The sequence below is a fragment of the Aedes albopictus genome, chromosome 2, assembly GCF_035046485.1.
Source record: "Aedes albopictus strain Foshan chromosome 2, AalbF5, whole genome shotgun sequence".
Lineage (NCBI taxonomy): Eukaryota > Metazoa > Arthropoda > Insecta > Diptera > Culicidae > Aedes > Aedes albopictus.
This window is the reverse complement of record NC_085137.1, coordinates 245,638,649-245,662,879: the sequence shown is the minus strand read 5'-3', so window position 1 is coordinate 245,662,879 and position 24,231 is coordinate 245,638,649. Positions and strand designations below refer to the sequence as shown.

Genomic DNA, 24,231 nt, shown 5'->3' with positions numbered 1-24,231 from the left:
ACTATGCGTGTACCCATCGTCGACCTTCCAGTCTGAGCTAGAGTTAAAACCCGGGCTCCAGAAGGTCACTTCAATGATGGACTCTCACTGGACAAATTAGCTATCGAAAGATATGGCCGGTAAAGCACTCCACGTATTTCCTAAGTGAAATACGATCATTTTTGAATGCTCTATCGAATCAAGCATATAACATCACCTTGGTTTGGGTCCCTTCGCATTGCTCGATCCCGGGCAATGAGAAAGCGGACTCACTCGCCAAGGTGGGCACTATGGAAGGCGATATTTATGACCGTCATATCGTCTTCAATGATTTTTTTTCGATTGCTCATCAGTTGGTCAGTTGGCAACTAAAATGGGATACAGGAGAGTTGGGCAGGTGGTTACATTCAATTCTCCCACAAGTATCGAAGACGGCATGGTTCAAGGGTGTTCGATACTGCACTTGTGTCACACGCAGCCGCGCAGCCCGAAATAAGTAGCGAGACGCCATCTCGACGTGAGCAGCATGTAACCGTCGCCAATCAGCAAGATGACGACTGACTCCGACACCGTTGAGCCACAGACAAACAGACATACTACTTAGAAGAAAATTACTTCAAAAACATCGTTTGGCATCTCACTAGCACCCTCTATAATGCTCAATCCGAAGCATTCATTTGCAGGTGATGTTTCCCTCGGCTCGATGTAACAATTTTGCAGGTGACGACTCCCCCGTGGCGTCATCCATTCATAAAACATGAATGAAGGTTCATGATTGAGTCATTTTATGTAAACATTGATCGGCGTCGCGTTCATTTCTCTTCAAAATTGACAGGTGATGTAGGCACAGCAGCGCCACCATGACACATGCGAGCACAGTCCGAACCACACTTTATTTTCAAAATTACCGTTAAATCATGCGATGATTTCGATTTGAGTAGTATGTTTGTTTGTCTGTGGTTGAGCGATGACATTAACGGACCTTCAGGAATGGCATCATGGAGGAAAATTGACTTCCGATCCCTCGACGATATAAAAGGATGGACAAACGTCATCATGGCCTCTTTCTCTCCAGCTGTCATCAGTAACGAGTAGTGCGAACGTCAATGATCAAAGTAGTAGTTAGTTTTTTTTAGTAGAGTAGTCTGGAATTAGTTGCATAGAATAAATAAGTATACAGATGTTGGCTTTCTCGGTCTAGGGTCAATCTAAACGGCTGGGTAATCCAAAACTAGCCGTTTAGATTGACCCTAGACCGAGAAAGCCAACATCTGTATACTTGTAGTATTCCGGTCGAAAATCACCTAGAATAAATAAGTGAATTGCACAGAAGTTGAATTTCAATACAGTGGTTGAAGTTAACAGTAAAATGTAGTGAGTTTATTCTGGACCAAATTCGTTATCCGAAACGTTAACCGAAGTGCATGCTGGAGGTTGTGGATTCTACCGTCCCAACGAGCTGAGCTTGAGACAAAGGGGTTGGATATGGGTCGAGATTTTATCAAGATAATGTATCGACTTGTGTCCAATCACTACTCTCTGGGCTTGCATTTCTATCGAATAGGGCTCACAGATAGCAATCGTTGTAGCTGTGGTGCAGGCTATCAACCTAACATGGTTGTGGGGAATGCCCCGAATACGATATTGCCAGATCCGATTTATGTGCATCCCTCAGGGCCCGAGGGAAAGCAGAAAAGGAAGACATTAGAGTTGTGTTGGGTAAACTTGATCTTGAGTATATGAAGCTTGTGTACCACTTCTTGAAGCAAGCTAAAGTCTTCGTTTGATATCCCCGTATTGTTGTTCCACTTGTCCACCTCGTGTCTTTGTTTGAAATCCCTGTGTTGTTGCTCCACTTGTCCACCTCGTGTCCCATCGAAAATCGTCTGTATGTATCGTTTCAGGTTGTTTGTCCACTCTAGATTTGACCAGCAGCAATACGCCACACTTAGCTGTTACGTGCCAACGAAAAGCCCCATCACCCTATCCTTTCCTCAAATATTTTTGTTCCCCCTAACGTCGACCAAACCGCGAGTTTTTGGGTTCTCCAAAACTAACATAGTTTATAAGTCAAAACATACAAATTGTAAAAAGGTTTAATTGAATTCGGCTCTGTTATGCCTGTTGGCGCATGAGCCTAACATAAATAATTAGGTAAAAAAAAAAGATGGACTCTGCACTGTTCCTACTGTAGGTCATTTTTGCACCTACGTTCGTGACATCCACATTCAGTCTTTCCATGGCTTCGAGTAGTGCCCAGCCTCTCGCGTTAGTCGATCGGCTACCCCAATCAATCGCCCAGGCGTTGAAGTCTCCGCCGATGACGACGGGCCTCAACCCTACTAGCGCGTTTGTTAACGGGCTGCAACTGCTGTGCAGCTTCACAGTGGTTCAGGTTTAGCTGTGTAACCTGCATTATCGTTTTGCACTTCGACCTCCTCGCGTGCCTGGGCCTATAGGAAATTCCACACATCCGGAAGCAAACTCGCCACGCCTAGGATTACTCCGCTTGAGCAATTCGTATGTCCCGGTGCTCGGTCACCTCCCGGTGCCAAAGGTGGTAGTCCACACTGATGTGCGGATATGGTTCGCTTAGGAAAGAATCCTAGGCTCCCACCAACCCTACACATCCTCTGGACAAGATTGGTGGAACACGTTTTGTTCGCTTTTTCGCACAATGCGTGACTGCGTCCTGAGGTACCGTAACCGACAGGCAATCCGACAGGATAGCGTCTACGGTCGACCTCTTCATCCGGAAGCCGTACTGGTGTACAAAAAGATGTACTTTATTTCCCTTTCCCCCCCATGGTACTGTCATCAAATTGATAACTGCTACATCACTTCCTTTCTTCACTTATATTGTCAATTGTTCTTATAAAACTAAAACACTTAAAACTAAAACTTATCACTTGAGCACAGCTCACACTTTAACTCTCTAGACTTCCCCATCTAGATTTCACTATAGACTTTCATCTATAAACTAACTCCTATCAACTGACTTCTATAAACTCAACTATTAACTGACTACATATTGACTGCCCCCCTCTGAACGTAGTAATGTCTTTTATAAGTTGGCTTTCAAGTAATATTTATGACTGTACACGTCTGTTTTGGCTACCTAGTTCATACCTTTGGGTGTTAACGGACATTCGTTGAACCCCACGTGACTCGCTATTTACTATTTACGTTAAGGCCGGACGGGACGATGGTTCAATCGTCCGCCATTGCTCTGTTGCTAGTAAGATGCAAATCTCAACTTCTACTTCATATTATTGACTAGAAATTTGATCGTTCATTTGCTCACTTGTGGTGCACAATCGACTAAAGTTTCAGCTACGTCAGTGCAAAGGAAATTGATATTTGCTTCTTCAAAATCGTGAGGCAAATTGTTAGAATGAGAGGGAAGATAGGAAAAATTACACGTCGTCCCGTGCGGCCTTAACGGTGGTTCGTAGATTCCAACGTGCTCGCTCGGAGCGTTCTGACCTCTAGGTCTTTGTTTATCTTAACGGTGAACCGTTGATTCACATGTGCGTACTCGGGCGACACATTATATTTACTGTTTTTACATTTAAACGCAAACTTTATCGCTACTAGGGTAAAAGTGCCAATGTTCCACATAAGTGACAATTACATTATATTTACTGAGGAATCCTAATTAATATGGAATAGTAAGGGTGATAACGACTTAGGGTCGTTACACTGGATACTCGAGAGACAATTTACACCCACGGTGTGCCTCACCATTCTATTGAGGATGATCTTTTCGAGCACCTTCCCTGCCGTGTCGATCAAGCATATTGGTCTTGATATTGGTCTACATGCTGACTGGTTTCCGGGTTGTTTCCCCGCCTTTGGCTATAGAACCAGGCTTTACCTCTTCCATACTTCTTGGAAAACTTACTCGTCCAAGCATTTCTGCATAGAAGACCTGAACATCTTGGGAGCCTCTGCAATAGTTACTTTTAAGGCCAGGTTCGGAACTCCGTCTGGACCTGGGGCCTTACTTACGCTAAGGGACTTTGCTATCCCTGCAAGTTCCACAACGGTGACCTCATCTCCAGCCCCAGTTCCGGCTGTATCACGAAAGGAAGCCAAGGACCAGGATCATGACGCGAAAAAAGCCCCACGATGATCCCCTCCAACATCACTCTGGAGGTTGCACTGTGGGAACCATTCAAGAACCATTAGACCTCTCGTCTTAGCCATCACGATCCTGTAGGCATAACCACACGGATTCACATTGGCACTCTGACAAGGACCCTCGAAGCAGGCCTTTTTGCTTGCCTTGGCGTTGATGGTAAGACCTGCCACCCAGAAGCGCTCGGCAAGAACTAATGTCGTTTTCGTTTTTGAATCGGTTCCAACCGTTTCGTGGCCTTATTGTTGTTACGTTTATTGTGTTACGTTCAAGTTAGGGCACGTAGAAGCATTTAAAGAGAAACACAAAACACGAAATATTGGTAAGCACACGAAGACAAAACAAATGGACTGCTCCGCGAGGTGTGAATGGAACATCCCTGCAAACACATATCGTTTCCATGCCGGTTCGGTCAGCCAACACCTGCCACACCGAGGCACCGCACACAGTACATAAACGGACCACACAGTCACACGATCATGGTCGCACAATATAGTCAAAGCATCTCATACCGAGATGCACGCGCGACAAGACAAGGGGAACGTGTTCGGCTCGATCCGAACGCAGCTCTCTCGTGAGAGAGCGGCTTATGTAAAACGACTACGAGAGGGCAATCGTCGTTTTCGGATTAGGCTCTCCACTATGTAATTCCACACATCGAAGATCGGCGACAGGCGAGCAAATGTTGCCTGCTCATCGACAGTCCACACAGGTCGTTCGATCGTGCCGGGTCGAATCACGACATTACCGGTTGGAGTTAGCAGAGGTAATTGCCAACAAAATTGCACGAGGACACGGGCCTAAATTTTGCTAAAGGCACACGGCGGCACTGGCGTTTAGTACAAGAAGCTAAACATCGCGCAAATCAAGCAATTGAGGTGAGTCGACGAAGGCGTTAATCAGCGAGCAAAGAACAAGCCAACAGAATTGTTTCATCTGCAGACTAGACGCGCTCTGAGGAACAAAAGAGAATCGGCCATTTTGTTCGCCCGCATTGAACCAGCTTCGCCGGCGTGGCAAGTGCTGTTCGTTTGACGCAAATTGGAAGCGCGGATCGACGGTACCATTGAAACAGTTGCCGAGTAAAGGTGAGTGGAATAACGACCTACTTGAGGGGCGAGCCGGTAACAGAAATGTCTTCCACAGATCGGCGAAACCCGAGACCTCAAACATTCATCCTCGAGCTGCAACCAGTGTTCGGATTACGACCTGTGGATTGGACAAAACGATTCGGCAAAGCCGGGTTGATTCCGTGTGATAAGATCACCCACCTTTCGGGAGCAGTAGTGAAGGACGAACAATCCGCACCCCGCAGGAAACCTACAGCAGCAGGTGAGAGAACCCGAGAGCAGCGTTGTGATAGAAAATTTTAACTGATGTATGCTCACTGTAGGTCAACGGAATTCCGCAGAGGGTACAGCTGATGAGCCAGGATCCCTTTAGGCCGCCGCTAACTAGATCGCCAGCGAAGATCGTGAACAAGAGCCTTCCCATAGGAGGTAAGATGCACTTGGAGGATGTGAGTGGAGAGGAAAGCTAACGCCCCATTGGCCTTAGGGCTCTTTTTTCTAGCTGGAAACACGATTGAGTAGACTGGGTTGGTGCAGGAAAGCGAACAGTGGTCCCAGTGAGGTAGCACGGCCGCCACGGAGTTCACGACGCGGAAGTGCCTCCGGCGAATAGGATCGGCCCTCGGAAGGAAAACACATCGGCTGTTCTAGTGACGGTGAGACGTTCGGGCGGTACAGCCACCACGGTTTCCGCGACGCGGAGGTCCCTCCGGCGAAATAGGATCGGCTCTCGGGAGAACACACTCGCCGTTCTAGTGGCGACAAAACGTTCGGGTGGCAGACTGATCCGACTAGATGGCATCGACCGGCATGAGTGGTGTGCGTAGTCTAAGGTAGGACGGGCCCGTCTATTTCCCACATTACAATTAGTTGTTAAGAGAAACAGTTAGCTAGTGCCGCAGAGTAAAAGTGAGGAGGCTAGGAACGTAACACAAAATGGGTGGTAGAAAATAAAGCATCCTTATTATGTATATGCTTTGAGTTGGTGCGTTTAATTTGGTGTTTGAGACCCTAACCGATATTGGTATTTTGCTCCACCAAGTAGGAGATTTCTAACACTGGCGCCCAACTAAATATCCCACACATTTAGCATTACCATTCATTAAGCGGCTTTTTTGAAGATTTGTGGATAGTTAAGCTCACATTATAATTTGAGCACATTTGGTTGGTTCGGATTTGATTTAGATAAGTGGAACAAAAATGGATTTGACGCATTTGAGTAACGAGGAAATTGATTACGAACTAGCGCTCCGCTTCGTTGTCAACCTCGGGCCTTCAACTCACAGGAACAAAGTCCTGAAGTTGAAAGAACTGATGTCGCAGGAAGATGAGACTTCCATGCACAATTCAGAACATGTAATGAGCTCCAGTACAAATTTAGAAACCTGTCAAAACAAGATCAGTGAGCTTAGAAAACTAGTTGATGAAGCGATCCTGATAAAGGACACTTTTGTCATCTCTCAACTACGTTCGCGACTTCTTCACTACGATGCTAGACTGAAGATCATTCAGCCGCTCGCACCATTCGTGAGTACAAAGGAAACGTTATGTGCTCTAGTCAAAGTGCTACTCGGTGAAGTGAACAGTGCGTTAGTGCGCATCGGGAAGAGAAGTGATCGAAGCGATAGTGCAGTGACGAATTTGACACCATTCGGAGGGGCAATTGAGGAGAGAGAAGACCTGCAACGCCACCTTGCATCGAAGCAGACCGAAGCCACATCCACACAGGGGGCGTATTCTCTCCTGGAGTTCACGAACGGCGAACAACACCAGAAAGACAACACACGCGTCTCAACGGCACGGAACACCAGCACAGGCGCAGTGCATAAAGAACAGCTGACCAGCGTGAGCTACACAGAAGGAGTTCCACCGTTGACAATGAACAACAACCTCCAACGAGCCAACAGTATGTTCGAGGATCACGAGCCGCAGCTGTCAGCAACAAGTTCACCCGTGGTGAGCGGTCGGGGCAGAGGACTAGTGCCAAGAGACCAACATGACCGGCGAGACAGCAACAGGGGTAGAGGAAGATCGACCAACACTTCAGCGATAAACGACAGCCTAAATGGAAAAGACCACATACACGACCAGACATTCAGGAACATCATCACCAACAATGCTAGCCTGTACGCAGATCTGGTAGAACGGCTTGCGCGAAGAGAGCAGTCTGTACGAACACCACCAACAGAACGAGCGGAAGATCGGAGAATGATGAAAGCAGTGCATAACTGGCCGTTCAAATTCCGGGGCGAGAAAGACACCACATCTCTAAACATATTTCTCGATCGGGTTGAAACATTCGCCAAGTCAGAGGGAATGAGCGACGGAACCCTTCTTTCGTCAATCAAACATCTTCTTCAAGATGACGCCTTAGACTGGTACGCTCGTGCGATGACACAACAGTCTCTCTATTCATGGCAGGCTTTCAAGAAGGAGGTAAGAAAAGAGTTCCTACCGGTTGGATATGCACAGATACTACGACTAGAAGCCAGCTTCCGCTTCCAGGGCCAGCAGGAATCCTTCGCTAAATACTACCGGGACATCGCAGCGTTATTTCGGTTCATTTCGCCACCAATGACGGAGGAAGAAAAGTTCTTCATCGTGAAGAAAAACATGAATGCCGACTACGCGGCAATCGTAACAGCAGCACGACCGGTGGATTTACAGGAGATGGTCGAAGTGTGCACAAGCTTTGACGAAACCCGAATGCTTCTTAATCGGCAGCGTAGAGTTCCAGTTCCGCATAACTCGTTGTTGGAACCCAACTTCGCGACTCCAGTTAGTCCAGCAAAACAATACCAGCAAGCCCAACCGCCTCGATATCCCAGAGTAAACGTGGTGGAGTCGATCGAGGGAAACGAGAACACATCGGCAGATCAACAGACCAATTCGACGTGCGAGCAAGAGGAAGCAGAATGGCAAAGCAAGATAGATCAGCTGATGCAGCAAGTAAGTGCCTTAAAGGGTCAGTTCGAGCGAAAGCTACCGAAAGCTTCAAGCAATCAGGCTCACAACCAAGGTCGGTCACCGTTGGTTCAGTCATCTGGACTGTCGCAAAACTCTCGTATTCCATCAAGTCAATATCAGCAACGATGGCAACCGGATCAGCAGCAGGAAGGATGGCAACAAGATAGAACACGAGCACCGCCAGCAAATCCACCAGTGTCCTCGCAACACCAGCAGGAAGCACAGAATCAACAACCGTGGCATCAGTCTCAGCAGCATTCCGCATGGCAACAGCGGCCGTACGCGAATCAGAGTCTATCGCTACAAGCACATAGCAGTAGACAGCAGCCAGGAAGTAGCGACGCGCGCCCAGTCATGAACTGTTGGAACTGCGACGAAGAAGGTCACCGTTTTATGGACTGTCCGAAACCACAAGCGATCCTCTTCTGTTACCGTTGTGGTAGGAAAGGATACTCTTTACGCAGCTGTTTTACGTGCCGCACTGACGCGGGAAACCAGCAAGCGGGGAATCAACAATAGAGGGAACGGATTCCTCGCTCGTGACGGCCGAGCCCTCAGAAAATCAAGACACACTCTACATAGACACAATCATCATCAATCCCGGACAAGACAACCGCCCACACGCAGTCATCAGTGTTTTAGGACGCGAGCTAACCGCTTTGTTGGACAGCGGTGCAAATTGCTCTCTACTTGGAGGAAGAAGCACAAAAGTAGTAGAAGAACTGGGATTGCGAAAGGAACAGGTGAAGGGTGGCATTAGGACAGCGGATGGAACACAACACGCGATCAGCAACTACGTAAATGTCCCCGTTGCGTACAACAATCGCCACGAAGCATTACCGATGTTACTAGTTCCTTCCATACCGGACTGCGTCATACTGGGCATGGATTTTTGGAACAAGTTCGGGGTCATGCCGGTATGTTGCACAATGCAAGCGACGACATCGGATGAGGAGGACGAGCAAACAACAGAAGAACCGATGAAAGATCTCACACCAGAAGAACGCAGGTTACTCGACGAAGTCGTGGCACGGTTTCCCAAGGCAGACGAAGGAACACTGGGTAGAACAAACATCTACGAGCATCGCATCGACGTCGGAAACGCAGTGCCTAAGAAGCAAAGGTACTATCCCATGTCACAATACGTATTGCAGGAGGTGAACCGAGAAATTGACAGAATGATCGCTCTGGATGTAATCGAGGAAGCCGTCTTCTCACCATGGAACAACCCTTTGGTAGCGGTAAAAAAGAAGACTGGTCAGTACCGTGTTTGCCTGGACGCGAGGCATTTGAACTCTGTAATGGTGAACGAAGGATACCCAATCCCGCAAATCTCAGCCATCATTGGAAACCTAGGCGGCTGTGCATACATCTCCACTATAGATCTGAAGGACGCCTTTTGGCAGCTTCCACTTCATCCAGCATCCAGACCACTCACGGCGTTTACAGTGCCATCTAGAGGACATTTTCAATTTAAGGTGGTACCATTCGGGTTATGCACCGCCAGTCAGGCGCTAGCCAGAGTAATGACGCATCTATTCGCTGACATGGAGCCCTTTGTGTTCCATTACTTAGACGATATAGTGATATGCTCACGTACCTTCGAAGAACACTTGAAAGTGCTGGAAGAAGTAGCGCGCCGATTACGCGCCGCCAAGTTGACAATATCAGCAGAAAAGTCCAAATTCTGTAGGGAAGAGATCAAATACCTCGGATACGTCCTCAATGAGAAAGGGTGGCAAGTGGACAATGAGAAAATCGCGTGCATCGTACAGTTCCCGGTGCCAGAGTCCAGGAGGGAGGTACAACGATTCATAGGACTCTGTAATTGGTACAGACGGTTTATTTCGGACTTTGCGAGAATAGCAGCACCGCTCACTGAGCTGACTAAAACCAAAACGAAGTTTCGGTGGACGAGCCATACAGAGGAGGCCTTCTTGAAGCTAAAATCGATGTTAGTCACAGCACCGGTCCTTATCATGCCGGACTACACGAAACCCTTCAGCGTAGCATGCGATGCCAGTGACGTAGCAATCGGAGCAGTGCTCACCCAAGAGATAGACGGAGAAGAACACCCGGTCTGCTACTTCTCCCAGAAGCTATCCGTATCGGAACGAAAGTATTCGGTAACGGAAAGAGAGTGTTTGGCGGTGATAAGGGCAATCGAAAAGTTCCGGGGTTACATTGAGGGAGTCAGATTCACGGTGTATTGTGATCATGCCGCGTTGAGTTACCTAAAATCACTAAAAAACCCCACTGCACTGATGAGTCGATGGTTGCTGCGGTTAAACGCTTTCGATTTCGAGATCAAGTACCGAAAGGGATCCATAAACGTCGTTCCGGACGCTCTCTCGAGAATCGTCAGTGTGACAACGTTCTCGGGAATCTGCACGGAAGACGCATGGTACAAGAACATGCTAGAGCAAGTTAGCAAAAATCCGGACAGCCTTACAGAGTTTCGAATGGTGAACAACGAGCTGTATAAAAATTGCCGTGGTAGGAATGAAACTGGAGCACTCACGCAGCGATGGAGAAAAGCGGTTCCTCTAGAACAACGTAAGGAGATCATGCAACGCCATCATGATGCACCAGCGGCCGCCCATCTTGGAATCGATAAAACGTTGCAGAAAATCAAAACCCATTTCTACTGGCCAAAAATGCAAGACGACATTTATAATTACGTCCGCAACTGCGAGGTCTGTAAGGCCAGCAAGTCACCGAACGCGACACTGATGCCCCAGATGGGAGCGACGAAACCTGCTAAGTTGCCGTGGGAACTCATCTCGATCGATTTTGTGGGTCCTTTTACCCGCTCTAAGCAAGGAAACACGGTTATATTCGTTGTCGTTGACTGGGTAACGAAGTATGTCATCATCCAAGCTATGCGCGCTGCCGATTCGGTGAAAACAGTGGAGTTCCTAGAGAACGACGTGTTTCTGAAGTTTTCGTGTCCTCGCATCATTCTTTCTGATAATGGGAAACAGTTTCAGTCCGTAGCATTCCGTTCGATGCTAGCTCGCCACAAGATTCAGCACATGAAGACAGCGTACTATTGTCCTATGGTGAACAACGCTGAGCGAGTCAACCGGGTATTGGTTACATGCATTCGTTCGTTGATCGACGATGATCACCGCCACTGGGATGAACACTTGTCATCGATAACAGCAGCCATAAACAGCGCGAAACATGATTCCACGGGTGTGAGTCCCCATTATGCCAACTTTGGCAGAGAGCTGTTGCTGTTCACGGATCTATATCAACTACAGGACATGAACACGGAGAAGGATGCGAAGCTGTCGCAGGATCGGCGGTTAGCGGAGATACAACGAATTCAGAAGTTCATCGTGCAACGAATCAAGGAGAATCATGAAAAGTCAAAGCAGCGGTATGATCTTCGTAAGCGCTCGGTAACGTACAAGGAAGGAGACATCGTCTGGAGGCGTACATTCGAACTGTCATCGAAAGTGGACAACATCAACCAAAAGCTCAAACCTAAGTTCACACCGGCAGTCATAAGGAAAGTCTTGGGTGCCAACCTGTACGAGTTGGAAGATGTGGTTACTGGAAAGACGGGCCAATACCACGCCAAGGACATCAAAACGGATTAGATGTTCAAGCTATGTCGGCAGACTAAGTCTGTTAACCATGAGCACCAAGCTCACAAAAATCCGTCGCCAAACGGGACAAATGGCCCACGTCAGGTGTGATGAGCAAAAAAAAAAAAAACTTTGATAAACTACCTCTCCACCTCGACTAGATCCAGCTATGAAGACCACAACATCTTGCGGACAATCAGACTCCTACAAAGGACATTCAACGCATCTTCCATGTCGACCGTCGGCGAAGGAGTTTCGAACTCAGATGGTATTAATTGATACTCCAAACACTGAGACACGGCAGACACCAGAGCACATCGAACCGACAGCCTACGTCAGGCAAGGGAGACTGGGACCCTGAAAACTATCGTGAGTAGGGAGGCTCCAGAGACCATTATGCAGTTATACAGTAAACTAGCAGCCTTCGGAAGGCACGGGAGATTGGGACCCCGAAAACCACCGTGAGTAGGGAGGCTCCAAAGACCATTGGGCAGAGCGCATCGAACCGACAGCCTACGTCAGGCAAGGGAGACTGGGACCCTGAAAACTATCGTGAGTAGGGAGGCTCCAGAGACCATTATGCAGTTATACAGTAAACTAGCAGCCTTCGGAAGGCACGGGAGATTGGGACCCCGAAAACCACCGTGAGTAGGGAGGCTCCAAAGACCATTGGGCAGAGCGCATCGAACCAACAGCCTACGTCAGGCAAGGGAGACTGGGACCCTGAAAACTATCGTGAGTAGGGAGGCTCCAGAGACCATTATGCAGTTATACAGTAAACTAGCAGTCTTCGGAAGGCACGGGAGATTGGGACCCCGAAAACCACCGTGAGTAGGGAGGCTCCAAAGACCATTGGGCAGAGCGCATCGAACCAACAGCCTACGTCAGGCAAGGGAGACTGGGACCCTGAAAACTATCGTGAGTAGGGAGGCTCCAGAGACCATAATGCAGTTATACAGTAAACTAGCAGCCTTCGGAAGGCACGGGAGATTGGGACCCCGAAAACCACCGTGAGTAGGGAGGCTCCAAAGACCATGGGGCAGAGCGCATCGAACCGACAGCCTTCGGAAGGCACGGGAGACTGGGACCCTGAAAACAAGCGTGAGTAGGGAGGCTCCAGATACCAACAAAAGAGCGAGGAATAAGAGTGAGAGCATCAGAGCAGCAAGAACAGATGGAAATAGCTATTCACTTTCCCATCGCGCCAGGGAATGGATCGCGCGCCGCTCGCCGAACAAGACAAAACACAGGCGGTAGACAACTCTTCAGTACGGCAGATCGTTTCCTGAATAGGAGGAGCTGAGGCCTCGGGTCGAGGGCCCAACAAGCCGGGTCGGCGGAGGTCGAAGCTTACGGCCACTATTCGGCGCAAGGGAGTATCGACTGTGCAGTGCGAAGGGTAAAGAACAGAAAGGAGATAACAGCGGAAAAATCGAAAAATAGAACTCCAAGGACCGAATGGCGACACTCAGATGTACCGCACAAATCCGCCTACTTCAGACGAGGGAGCTCGGAACCCTGATGTGTCAGAGGGAGACTCCAATGCGGAAATACATCGAAACGATCAAACTCAACTCATCGTCAGTATTCCACATCAATAGTATAATCAATCCATATCAGTTGTCTTTAGGGGGTCGTCATGAAATTCCTCTTGAAAGTAACGCGACCGGGGGCGCGGTAAAGCTCCTTACATGGGCTCATGGCGATTCTAGGGGAGCAAATGCCTCTTTTCTCTAGGCCAGATAACAAGATAAGACCAACCAAACTATCCCAATCAACATAGCTTTTCGTTTTATGTTTAATCCAATCTAGTTTAGCCAAATAACTATTAAGGATTAAGTTGTATGTCTGCCAAAGCGGCATACGAGTCATGAGAAGCAGGACGAAGATCATTGTCAGAGACAATTTGCCAAAATCTAGTTGGCAGAACAAGAAATTTTCCAGAAGCAGCAGAAACGTGTAATTTAGATTTGTGGATTTGTGGATTTCAGGATTTGTGGATTTGTGGACTGTGCGCTTTAAGCAGTGCTTAAAGTCAAGTAAGCTAGAGCTCGAATCTAGCGTTCAAATGATAAGGCCGTCTCTGACCAACTTCTTACGGAAGTTGTAAAGAGTTTTTCATGAGCCGACTATACTTCGCCTCATGAAAAACTCTGCCGCATTGGTGATGTTATGTTACGTTTATTGTGTTACGTTCAAGTTAGGGCACGTAGAAGCATTTAAAGAGAAACACAAAACACGAAATATTGGTAAGCACACGAAGACAAAACAAATGGACTGCTCCGCGAGGTGTGAATGGAACATCCCTGCAAACACATATCGTTTCCATGCCGGTTCGGTCAGCCAACACCTGCCACACCGAGGCACCGCACACAGTACATAAACGGACCACACAGTCACACGATCATGGTCGCACAATATAGTCAAAGCATCTCATACCGAGATGCACGCGCGACAAGACAAGGGGAACGTGTTCGGCTCGATCCGAACGCAGCTCTCTCGTGAGAGAGCGGCTTATGTAAAACGACTACGAGAGGGCAATCGTCGTTTTCGGATTAGGCTCTCCACTATGTAATTCCACACATCGAAGATCGGCGACAGGCGAGCAAATGTTGCCTGCTCATCGACAGTCCACACAGGTCGTTCGATCGTGCCGGGTCGAATCACGTCTTTACCGGTTGGAGTTAGCAGAGGTAATTGCCAACAAAATTGCACGAGGACACGGGCCTAAATTTTGCTAAAGGCACACGGCGGCACTGGCGTTTAGTACAAGAAGCTAAACATCGCGCAAATCAAGCAATTGAGGTGAGTCGACGAAGGCGTTAATCAGCGAGCAAAGAACAAGCCAACAGAATTGTTTCATCTGCAGACTAGACGCGCTCTGAGGAACAAAAGAGAATCGGCCATTTTGTTCGCCCGCATTGAACCAGCTTCGCCGGCGTGGCAAGTGCTGTTCGTTTGACGCAAATTGGAAGCGCGGATCGACGGTACCATTGAAACAGTTGCCGAGTAAAGGTGAGTGGAATAACGACCTACTTGAGGGGCGAGCCGGTAACAGAAATGTCTTCCACAGATCGGCGAAACCCGAGACCTCAAACATTCATCCTCGAGCTGCAACCAGTGTTCGGATTACGACCTGTGGATTGGACAAAACGATTCGGCAAAGCCGGGTTGATTCCGTGTGATAAGATCACCCACCTTTCGGGAGCAGTAGTGAAGGACGAACAATCCGCACCCCGCAGGAAACCTACAGCAGCAGGTGAGAGAACCCGAGAGCAGCGTTGTGATAGAAAATTTTAACTGATGTATGCTCACTGTAGGTCAACGGAATTCCGCAGAGGGTACAGCTGATGAGCCAGGATCCCTTTAGGCCGCCGCTAACTAGATCGCCAGCGAAGATCGTGAACAAGAGCCTTCCCATAGGAGGTAAGATGCACTTGGAGGATGTGAGTGGAGAGGAAAGCTAACGCCCCATTGGCCTTAGGGCTCTTTTTTCTAGCTGGAAACACGATTGAGTAGACTGGGTTGGTGCAGGAAAGCGAACAGTGGTCCCAGTGAGGTAGCACGGCCGCCACGGAGTTCACGACGCGGAAGTGCCTCCGGCGAATAGGATCGGCCCTCGGAAGGAAAACACATCGGCTGTTCTAGTGACGGTGAGACGTTCGGGCGGTACAGCCACCACGGTTTCCGCGACGCGGAGGTCCCTCCGGCGAAATAGGATCGGCTCTCGGGAGAACACACTCGCCGTTCTAGTGGCGACAAAACGTTCGGGTGGCAGACTGATCCGACTAGATGGCATCGACCGGCATGAGTGGTGTGCGTAGTCTAAGGTAGGACGGGCCCGTCTATTTCCCACATTACAATTAGTTGTTAAGAGAAACAGTTAGCTAGTGCCGCAGAGTAAAAGTGAGGAGGCTAGGAACGTAACACAAAATGGGTGGTAGAAAATAAAGCATCCTTATTATGTATATGCTTTGAGTTGGTGCGTTTAATTTGGTGTTTGAGACCCTAACCGATATTGGTATTTTGCTCCACCAAGTAGGAGATTTCTAACATTGTTTACGAACTTAAGAAAATTTCATCGGCTTTCCTAAGGCAGTGTGATTAACCCTAAAAGGGATACCTTCATGGCCTCAGTTTCGTCACCTCGCTGAGTGTGTTCCATCAAAGACGAGCTGTGAAAGGCGCCTGGGGTCCTATGGACCCCAGGTATCCCTTTTAGGCTTAAACCAACTGAGGCGTCCCATCTACAATTGTTCCTGGCGCCATTCCGGTAGCATTGCTCGTCAGGACAGCGGATCGGTGATTCACGGCGACAAGGACGAGTTCTAAATCAAATTGAATGTGCAGCAGTTTAGCTCCACGGAAACTTCGGCGAAGGCCTCCGACAACAGCATCATTATCTAAGTGAAATACGGACGATACATATTCAGGCACTTCATTCTGCGCTACACCATTTCACCGGGACACGATACCAACCACACCAAATCGTTGATTTCGTAGGACAACATCCTTGCAAATAAAAATCTAAATAGCTTTAGAACTTTTTTTTTTTTTCATTTATTTCAAGCGTTATTTCGGGTGTGTAGTGACGGCTCGGCAGCTGGAGGCCAGATTTACGCGCGCGTTGCCTTCGGTGCCCCGATTTAGTTTTTTTGTTTTTCATTTGCTTTTTGCGCTTTTTGGTACGGTTGATGGCAGAAGAAGAAGACCCGGCTTCAGTCAGTGTGTGTAGTGACGGCTCAGCAGCTGGAGGCCAGATTCGCGCGCGCGTTGCCTTCGGTACCCCGATTTAGTTTTTTTCCATTTGCTTTTTGCGCTTTTTGATCTGATTGATGGCAGATGAAGAAGACCCGGCTTCAGTCAGTGTGTGTAGTGACGGCTCGGCAGCTGGAGACCAGATTTACGCGCGCGTTGCCTTCGGTGCCCCGATTTAGTTTTTTTGTTTTTCATTTGCTTTTTGCGCTTTTTGGTACGGTTGATGGCAGAAGAAGAAGACCCGGCTTCAGTCAGTGTGTGTAGTGACGGCTCGGCAGCTGGAGGCCGGATTCGCGCGCGCGTTGCCTTCGGTGCTCCGATTTAGTTTTTTTTTTCGTTTTGCATTTTTGGTTCGATTGATGGCAGGCGATTATTCGGTGAGTTTGTTCCTTGTTATTCTCTTTCTATGGATTCTACATCAATTATTATATTAATACAATTTTATACCATATATTTATAATATCCTTTTTTCAAATATTTTTTCATTGACTTTGTATAGTTCGTCACCATGAGTGTCGACTTGGATTTTTGTTCCATTTTGTCACTGTTCGAGATGGCATTTTACAAACTATCTCTTCTTTTTATTGCATTTCATTTCTTTTGTGCAATCTCTTAACGACATACTATTTTTCTATGTATCTGTCCATGTATATTTGTTGCAAGTATTTTTATGAATAAATAATGAGCGATCACCTTACGTGGGTGGTCAATTGTTTGCTTTCCGCGTGAAGCGAGCAATAGCGCATTCAGATTGCATGTTTTGACACGTCTTTTGTTGTAAATCTTGAGTGTCCACCTGACGCGGGTGGCTGATTGTTTACTTTCCGCGCGAAGTGAGCAATAGCGCTTAAGTTTGTATGTGTTTTCGCGTCTTTAATAGTAAATATTAAACGATCACCTGACGCGGGTGGTCGATTGTTTGCTTTCCGCGTGATGCGAACAATAGCACTTTGTTGCTTCATTTGTAGTAAATATTGAGCAATCACCTGACGAGGGTGGTTGGTTGTTTGCTTTCCGCGTGAAGCGAACAACATCACTGCAGTTTGCACGGCATACTGCAACTCCAAAAGGTCATATTACTTATCGAAGTGAATCCTGACCCAACGATACCTGCCCTACTAACAATCACTCCTTCCTGCAGCCTTTGGTGGAGACGTGCGGTAAACGCCAACTTTCACATAACAAAGGTTGCTATTAACATTCCTTCACTCTTCCAACCTGACTGCAAGGACGTGGCCGGCGCCGTTATTGTACTGTTAAAGAGAGCCTCTGAAGCGTGCACAGTGAGAATGTTGACCACTCCCAGTCAATTATTCAGTTGATTCATTGTGCAACTGTCATTGGTTCGAGTCAATCACGGAGTAGCAACCATAGATATGTGCAGTCAGTCTAAGCTAAGCTAAGCTAAGCTTATTTCAAGCGTTATTTCGGAAACCCTTTTTGGCATATAAATTGGTATTCCTAGTCAGATTCTGACTACACCTATGAATTAGCCAGGCGAGATAGTTGTGCATTCGATGCTTCCGTAATATGGATGTGTCGAATGGCATTTTTATTAACTGCTACGGAGATCGAGCGTTTCAAGTTGTGCACTGAATGATGTTGGAACGAAGAAAAGAGGGCCGATTCTGCATCCGGTGGATTTGTGCTAGTACAAGAATGCTACTTCTAGTAGCTCTAGTGGAAGATGAGGGAGGTATATCAATCAAGAGGGATGCTCTATTGTCCGCCTTTTTTTTTCCTATTCAAGCATTATAAGTGCATGCAGACCATTAGGAAATTGAAAATTATGCATACATATTAGTTGGGGTTTGTAAGAATCCATGTTGATTGAATATGCTATATGTTATAAAATTTGCAATTTGACTTCTCGGGTCAAGTACGAGACACTGAGGGCGGCCTTACAATTGAAGTCGAAATACGTATCTGCCATAAAAAATAAACGGAACAGTATTGAATACATTTCTTTACTTATTGGTATTCCACTAACACGCTCAGGTATACAGGATGTTTGGTTGGTTTAAGGGGTGATAGAGGACCATAAATGATTAAAAAAAATGCTCAACGCATATGGTTGAATCTCAACCGTTATGTAAAGACTGAACTCGAAAAAATGAGACACTCAAAATAATGTATAACTTTTGATTGCGTTCACAAAAATAGCTGTTTTTTAACCAGGAATAGCATGTTATGTGTAGCTAATGCCCTAAAAATTTCATCAAAATCGGTTCAGTATTGGCGCGAATATTGTCGATACAATAAAATGTGATTTTGGAAATTTTTTCCCGAGCAGAGGGGAATATCAAATTAATAACTACGAAATCACAAAACCTGTTTTTATATCTTGTTTTGTTATTATTGAATTATCAAGGCATTACGTTTCCATAACATGTTTTGCTGGACAATCTTATTTTGTTATGACCAAGCAATTGGTATGCAGCCCTTAAATAACATCTCAATATTACATTCTGTTGTGGAACAAGTTTGGTTATTATTGTATTATTGAGAGTGCACAAATACTTTATGGTATTGCTATCTAAACTAAAACAAATTTTGAAACAAAACCTACGTCATTCTACAACGTTATTTACAGCATTTGAGGGAAAGCAACTGCATATTCACTCATCAATTTGTCTTCCTCTTCCATTTATCATTACATCCAAACTGAGACAAAGTGCATGCCCCATATCACTAGCTAGTATTCCGTGGGAAAAAGTTTGCATAATGCACCAGAAAAACTGTTTAACGATTTTTTGAAAAGTGCGCAAAGTTAGGCCCTAGGTGTGCAAAGTATGGTACGCTTACGGTATCACATTTGATAAGAGGTGTGGTATATTACGTGACATGGAGGTGCTGTAATGTGTACAAAACAAAGTCCCTGCTGGGCGGCGCGAGGTTTTGCTAAATTTCTGAAATTGACTGAGTTGTAGCTGAAAAGTACCCAAAATACCAGCCACTGCCCAAGTGGCGCAGTACCCTGCATACATCTAAACGAGAACATAGCAGACGATATTGAAGGTTTTTAAGGTTTTCAAAGGGACGTTCCAGATTCTGCCTTTGACATGTGAATTTCAATGATAAAAATGTCAAACTTATGGAATAAACTTGTTTGAACGAAGCTAATACAGACAGCTGAATCCAAAATTGTAGATGGTTTTGAATGGGATTTTTCAGAAATATTTTGTATTTCACATGTTTTCTCTGTCGTTCCAGAGGATGAAGTCGGATCTACCTATTTGAAAGATAGGTACATGAATAGTTGAAAATACACCTATTAGGGAAGAGAGAAACTGAAGTTCGCATTCTCACATGTTGGTCTAAATATATAGAATTCTCAGCCATCACGAAGTCATATATGATGCAGAATAGGATGCTAAAGTGGAGGCCATACCCGACTAGATGAACATAACAATAATATATCATAATTATATCTTAATGTGATATAACTAACAAATTATGTTATAACTTTGTTATGACATGGACTGTTTCAAACTTTTTCAAACTAAATTATAACAAAATATATTATAATCTTTTGTAACTAGTTTTGTTACAAATAAATCAGAACAAACTCTGTTATAACTTTGTTATTTTTGCAACTGAACAAAATAATCAGTTGCAAAAATAACATAATTATATCAGAATATGAAATAATTTTAATTTTTAGCAATATTACAAAAAATGAGAAATTTGATTAAGTATTCGTTTTTTTTCATTGCTTGTAGAGCAAAAGGTCGATGGATAGCAGGTAAAAGATCAGAAAATGTTTATAAGGAAACAGCTTTATTCTATGTAATTGAAAAATTAAAAAAAAAACATTCAATTGCTGTTGAGGGGCTGCAGTTTTGTTTGTTTTTCATTGCGTAAAATGCCGGAAGCGTATCTGGCTACCCTCAAAACTGAAAAGTACTCATATTTTTTCAACTTTGAACCGATTTAAGTGAACTTCGACTCGTTTGAATAAGAAATCTTTTTTTTTATTGATTGGTTATGCGAATAGAACGATTGGGTTACGCGGTATTCCCAAAAGTCCAAATTTTCTGGAACATACACGGAGAAAACCGAATATGCCTTTTAGCTTATTATATAATAAAAAAATATCATTTAGCTGTTTTAACCGTTACAATGCATAAAATTTATGCATAGCATCATTTTTATAATGCATTACTTGGGATATCTTGCATTTATTACAGTTTTGATGAATATCAAGTCATTATAGTTACACTTTGGACTTAATTGAAATTTTAATCGGCCAACCGACAGCTGCCGCCATCGCGTCGGTCAAAATTGTTCTCCTTGTTCGCGATTTGTTCATAAAGTGTGCGCAAAAGTTCAATTTGTGGACGGTGTACTACATGATTCGCCCTCAACACTATAGGAAGACCGTGGACTATCACCGAATGCGATTTGTTAAATTTTAGTAAGTATAAGTTGAACATTTTTCTAGTAGAAATTAAAATGCTTTATTTCCGTAGCAGCGAGCACAGCAGACTTCCGGACATACTTACGGATGCCGTTCCGGGTGCCCTTGGGGATGCCGTTCCAGATGCCGTTGCTGAATTATTCCAGAGAAGTGAGAACAACAAGAAACTGTGGAGCAACCTTACACGGAATATCCGGTGCATCCAATCGATGGGCTCTGCATTAGTATGGGACACGCTTATATGGAAAAAATAAAATCTCGCTCCAGTCGACTTTTCTGATTCCATTTAGGTCCCATATGAACTGTACAAAATTTCAGCGCAATCGGTGAAACTATAATTTAGCGCAAACGGTTCGAAGTTTGCATAGGATTTACTATGGGAAAAGTTACACCTTCAAACAAAAAATCCCAGAGGTCGCCCTTTATCTCCTTAATTCAAATCGATCAATGTTTCTTGTAGAAAAAACATTTATGAAACTTTCCTTCGAAGACCGCAAAACTATTGGATACTTGTGGAAAAAGTTATTGATTTATTACCGATTAGTGATCCAGCGAACGGCTTTTTGTTTTGTCTTATCAGCAGCACTGCTGCTGCCGTTGTTGCATGGGGTGGCGGGAGGCATCACCACCCCCCGAAACAGCAGCAGCCAAGGCAGCAGCTACAGTGCTGCTAATAAAACAAAACAAAAAGCCGTTCGTTGGATCATTAATCGGTAATAAATCAATAACTTTTTCCACAAGCATCCGATTGTTTTGCGGTCTTCGAAGGAAAGTTTCATAAATGATTTCCCTACAAGAAACGTTGATCGATTTGAATTAAGGACACAAGGAGGGACTTCTGGGATTTTTTATCTGAAAGTGTAAGTTTTCCCATAGTAAATCCTATGCAAACTTTGAACCGCTTGCGCTAAATTATAGTTTCACCAATTGCGCTGAAATTTTGTACAGTTCATATGGGACCTAAGTGGAATCAGAAAAGTCGACTGGAGCGAGGATTTGAGATTTGTCCCACACTACTCTGCATATCACCGGCTTCGTCGATTAGTAAAAATAAGTGCTAAGTGAATTCTATTTTAATATTGAATTGTATTTTAATAAGGAGATGGAAATAAAAGGATAATTTCTCGTTTTGTTTATTCCGAGCTTAAGTTATCTATGTTTCCTCTATTTTTGTTCTGATAATCGAGAAAAAAACAAAAACAAAATCAAATATGCATTCAACCTCGAATATTTCTGGTATATGCATTTCAATGCATACATCATCAATATATTGCTTGAATAAATTCAAAATATGCATTCCAAGGGGTGGGCAGATCGAATATGGTTTTAGTGTGAATTATATGCATTTTAGCATTTTTCTATCTAACCGTGTATCCTTGTGCCACAGACAAACAGACGTAACACTTGCGAAATTTCCATCGACCACGCTTTTAACGATCATTTTAAATTTTCATAGTCGTGGCTTTCACAACCAGAGGCGCGCGCATCGTTTTTCTATGCGTTTGACGTTTCACACTAGCGCCTTCTGTTCACGATATGGCACAACACAGTGATTCGTGCAACTTTTCCACCAGGTGATGGTAGTGTGAACTGGGCGATGGATTTTCATGAAAATCGTTCAAGGTGTTACGTCTGTTTGTCTGTGCTTGTGCTATTGAGGGGCCCAGATGCAAAGAGGTGTAAGTGACCGTTTTGTCGAGTTTGAGCTGAACATATCATAAAATCTTCAGATTTCAAGCTCACAGGAACTTTTTAAAGATTATTTTTATGATGATTAGAAAAATTACAGTAAATCAGAGAAAATTGGGTTTGTATTGAAACTCCATACATTTTGAATGGGATGAAAAACTGGTAAAAAAACTTCAAAGCTCATTTACTCGAAAGTGGGTTTTTGTAACTTACACCCCTTTGCTTCTAAGCTACTCTATTCTAATATCGGCGTTGTTGGAGTTAGCGTATTGAAAAAAATATGGTCTCTCGTGAAACATGCTTTGTAATTACACTGTTGAAAACGCTTTGACATCCACGTGCAGCACAACAGAACATGTGCTCGATGAACAAATTGAAATTTGAATTATGAAAATGCTACGGTCAACCTTGGCTTGGTCAGCCAAAGCAAAATCAAGAAATTGACATTTATGCTTCGTAATGATTACTTTGAAGTCAATACTTTGGGCCTAGGCTGGGCAGATATGCTATTGGTGATTTGATGGTGCATGAAGAAGAAGAAGAACGATGGTGTTTTGAAAAATCCTATCCCTACCACACAGGAGAAGATTTTAAAATGTCTCTATAAAATCTAAAACAAAATCTAATTAAAAACGGTTTGATGTACGGTGTAAGACTTTGGACGGACTACATATTGAACGTATAAATTTAAATTTAACATTTTTTTTCTTGGTAAGGTACTTAATTTGTACCAATCACCAATTGGGTTTTTTAAATTAAGAATAATATATTGATTTTTTGATTTTATTCGAAAGAGCACCTTTTTTTAAGCCAGTATGATTTTTTTAACTTTATTTTGATACCTTAAGCTTCAATTACAAAAAGATTTTTTGAAATCACCTTTTCACAGCTGGGCAATTGCTTGACAGCTCCGCCCAGTACGAAATGCGACGAGGGGTGATTCGACAAATCGATCCCATACAAACTTTAAATCGATTTTTAAATAGGTTCCCGGGCACCAAAGTTCATGAAAATTTGGATTTCGGCTCAGTTTGGCATGTATAGATTGTGAATATGGACTTATCTCAACACCACTAAAGAAGCCAATTGCAGCTGGTCTATGGAAAATTCCACGTGTATGGCAATTCGGGTTTTTTCTTAACTCACGATGACCAGATCGGTTCAGTCGGATTTGTTTTTGATGGAAAAAATAAATCTGGATCAAATGAGATCAATATTGTCAAAATCGGAGAAAATTTATCGCAGATATAACCATTACATAGTTTACCTTTTTTATTTTATTGTCTGCTGTTTTATATTATGAAGTAAAAAATAAAGGCATTGCAACTTCTAGAAATTTCATCAGACTCTTCCGTATTTTTTATTTTATTCATTGCTATAATTTGAGTTTTGGGTAAATATAGCATCATAGCTATTGATATGTTTATCTTTGTATTAATTTCCTTCTTTCAATATCCCAGTTCCGTTACGGTGCCAAATTCCTATCACTTTTCTACGATTCCCAATTCTTATAGGTTAAGTAAAATTTTAGCTTCAAAAAGTGATACATCTGCAAATGAGTTTTTTTTATCTCAAAATTGAGTAAACTTAGTTGAATTTATATGTCATTTT

General features: G+C 44.6%; 2 protein-coding genes across 6 annotated transcripts in view; one reads left to right on the top strand and one right to left on the bottom strand.

The window, feature by feature from the left end:
- LOC109622889 (ras-GEF domain-containing family member 1B) overlaps window positions 1-24,231 on the bottom strand; it is a 190,224-nt gene that overhangs the window by 5,675 nt on the left and 160,318 nt on the right. The gene's annotated exons all lie outside the window — the stretch shown is intronic.
- Window positions 4,367-8,985, top strand: LOC134287993 (uncharacterized). Of its 3 annotated transcripts, XM_062851441.1 has the most exons (3): window positions 4,367-5,452; window positions 5,514-5,619; window positions 5,678-8,985. In XM_062851441.1, the coding sequence occupies exon 3, from the start codon at window positions 6,391-6,393 to the stop codon at window positions 8,674-8,676; it is 2,286 nt and encodes a 761-aa protein (XP_062707425.1). In that variant the 5' UTR covers window positions 4,367-5,452; window positions 5,514-5,619; window positions 5,678-6,390; the 3' UTR covers window positions 8,677-8,985. The 3 variants fall into 3 exon arrangements, with proteins under 3 accessions (XP_062707425.1, XP_062707423.1, XP_062707424.1); XM_062851439.1 differs by having other exon boundaries at window positions 4,367-4,998; window positions 5,063-8,985; XM_062851440.1 differs by having other exon boundaries at window positions 4,367-5,208; window positions 5,267-8,985.

Excerpts from the sequence above, each read along its gene's own strand:
- LOC134287993 (XM_062851439.1), top strand. The coding sequence starts at position 6,391 with ATGGATTTGACGCATTTGAGTAACGAGGAAATTGATTACGAACTAGCG.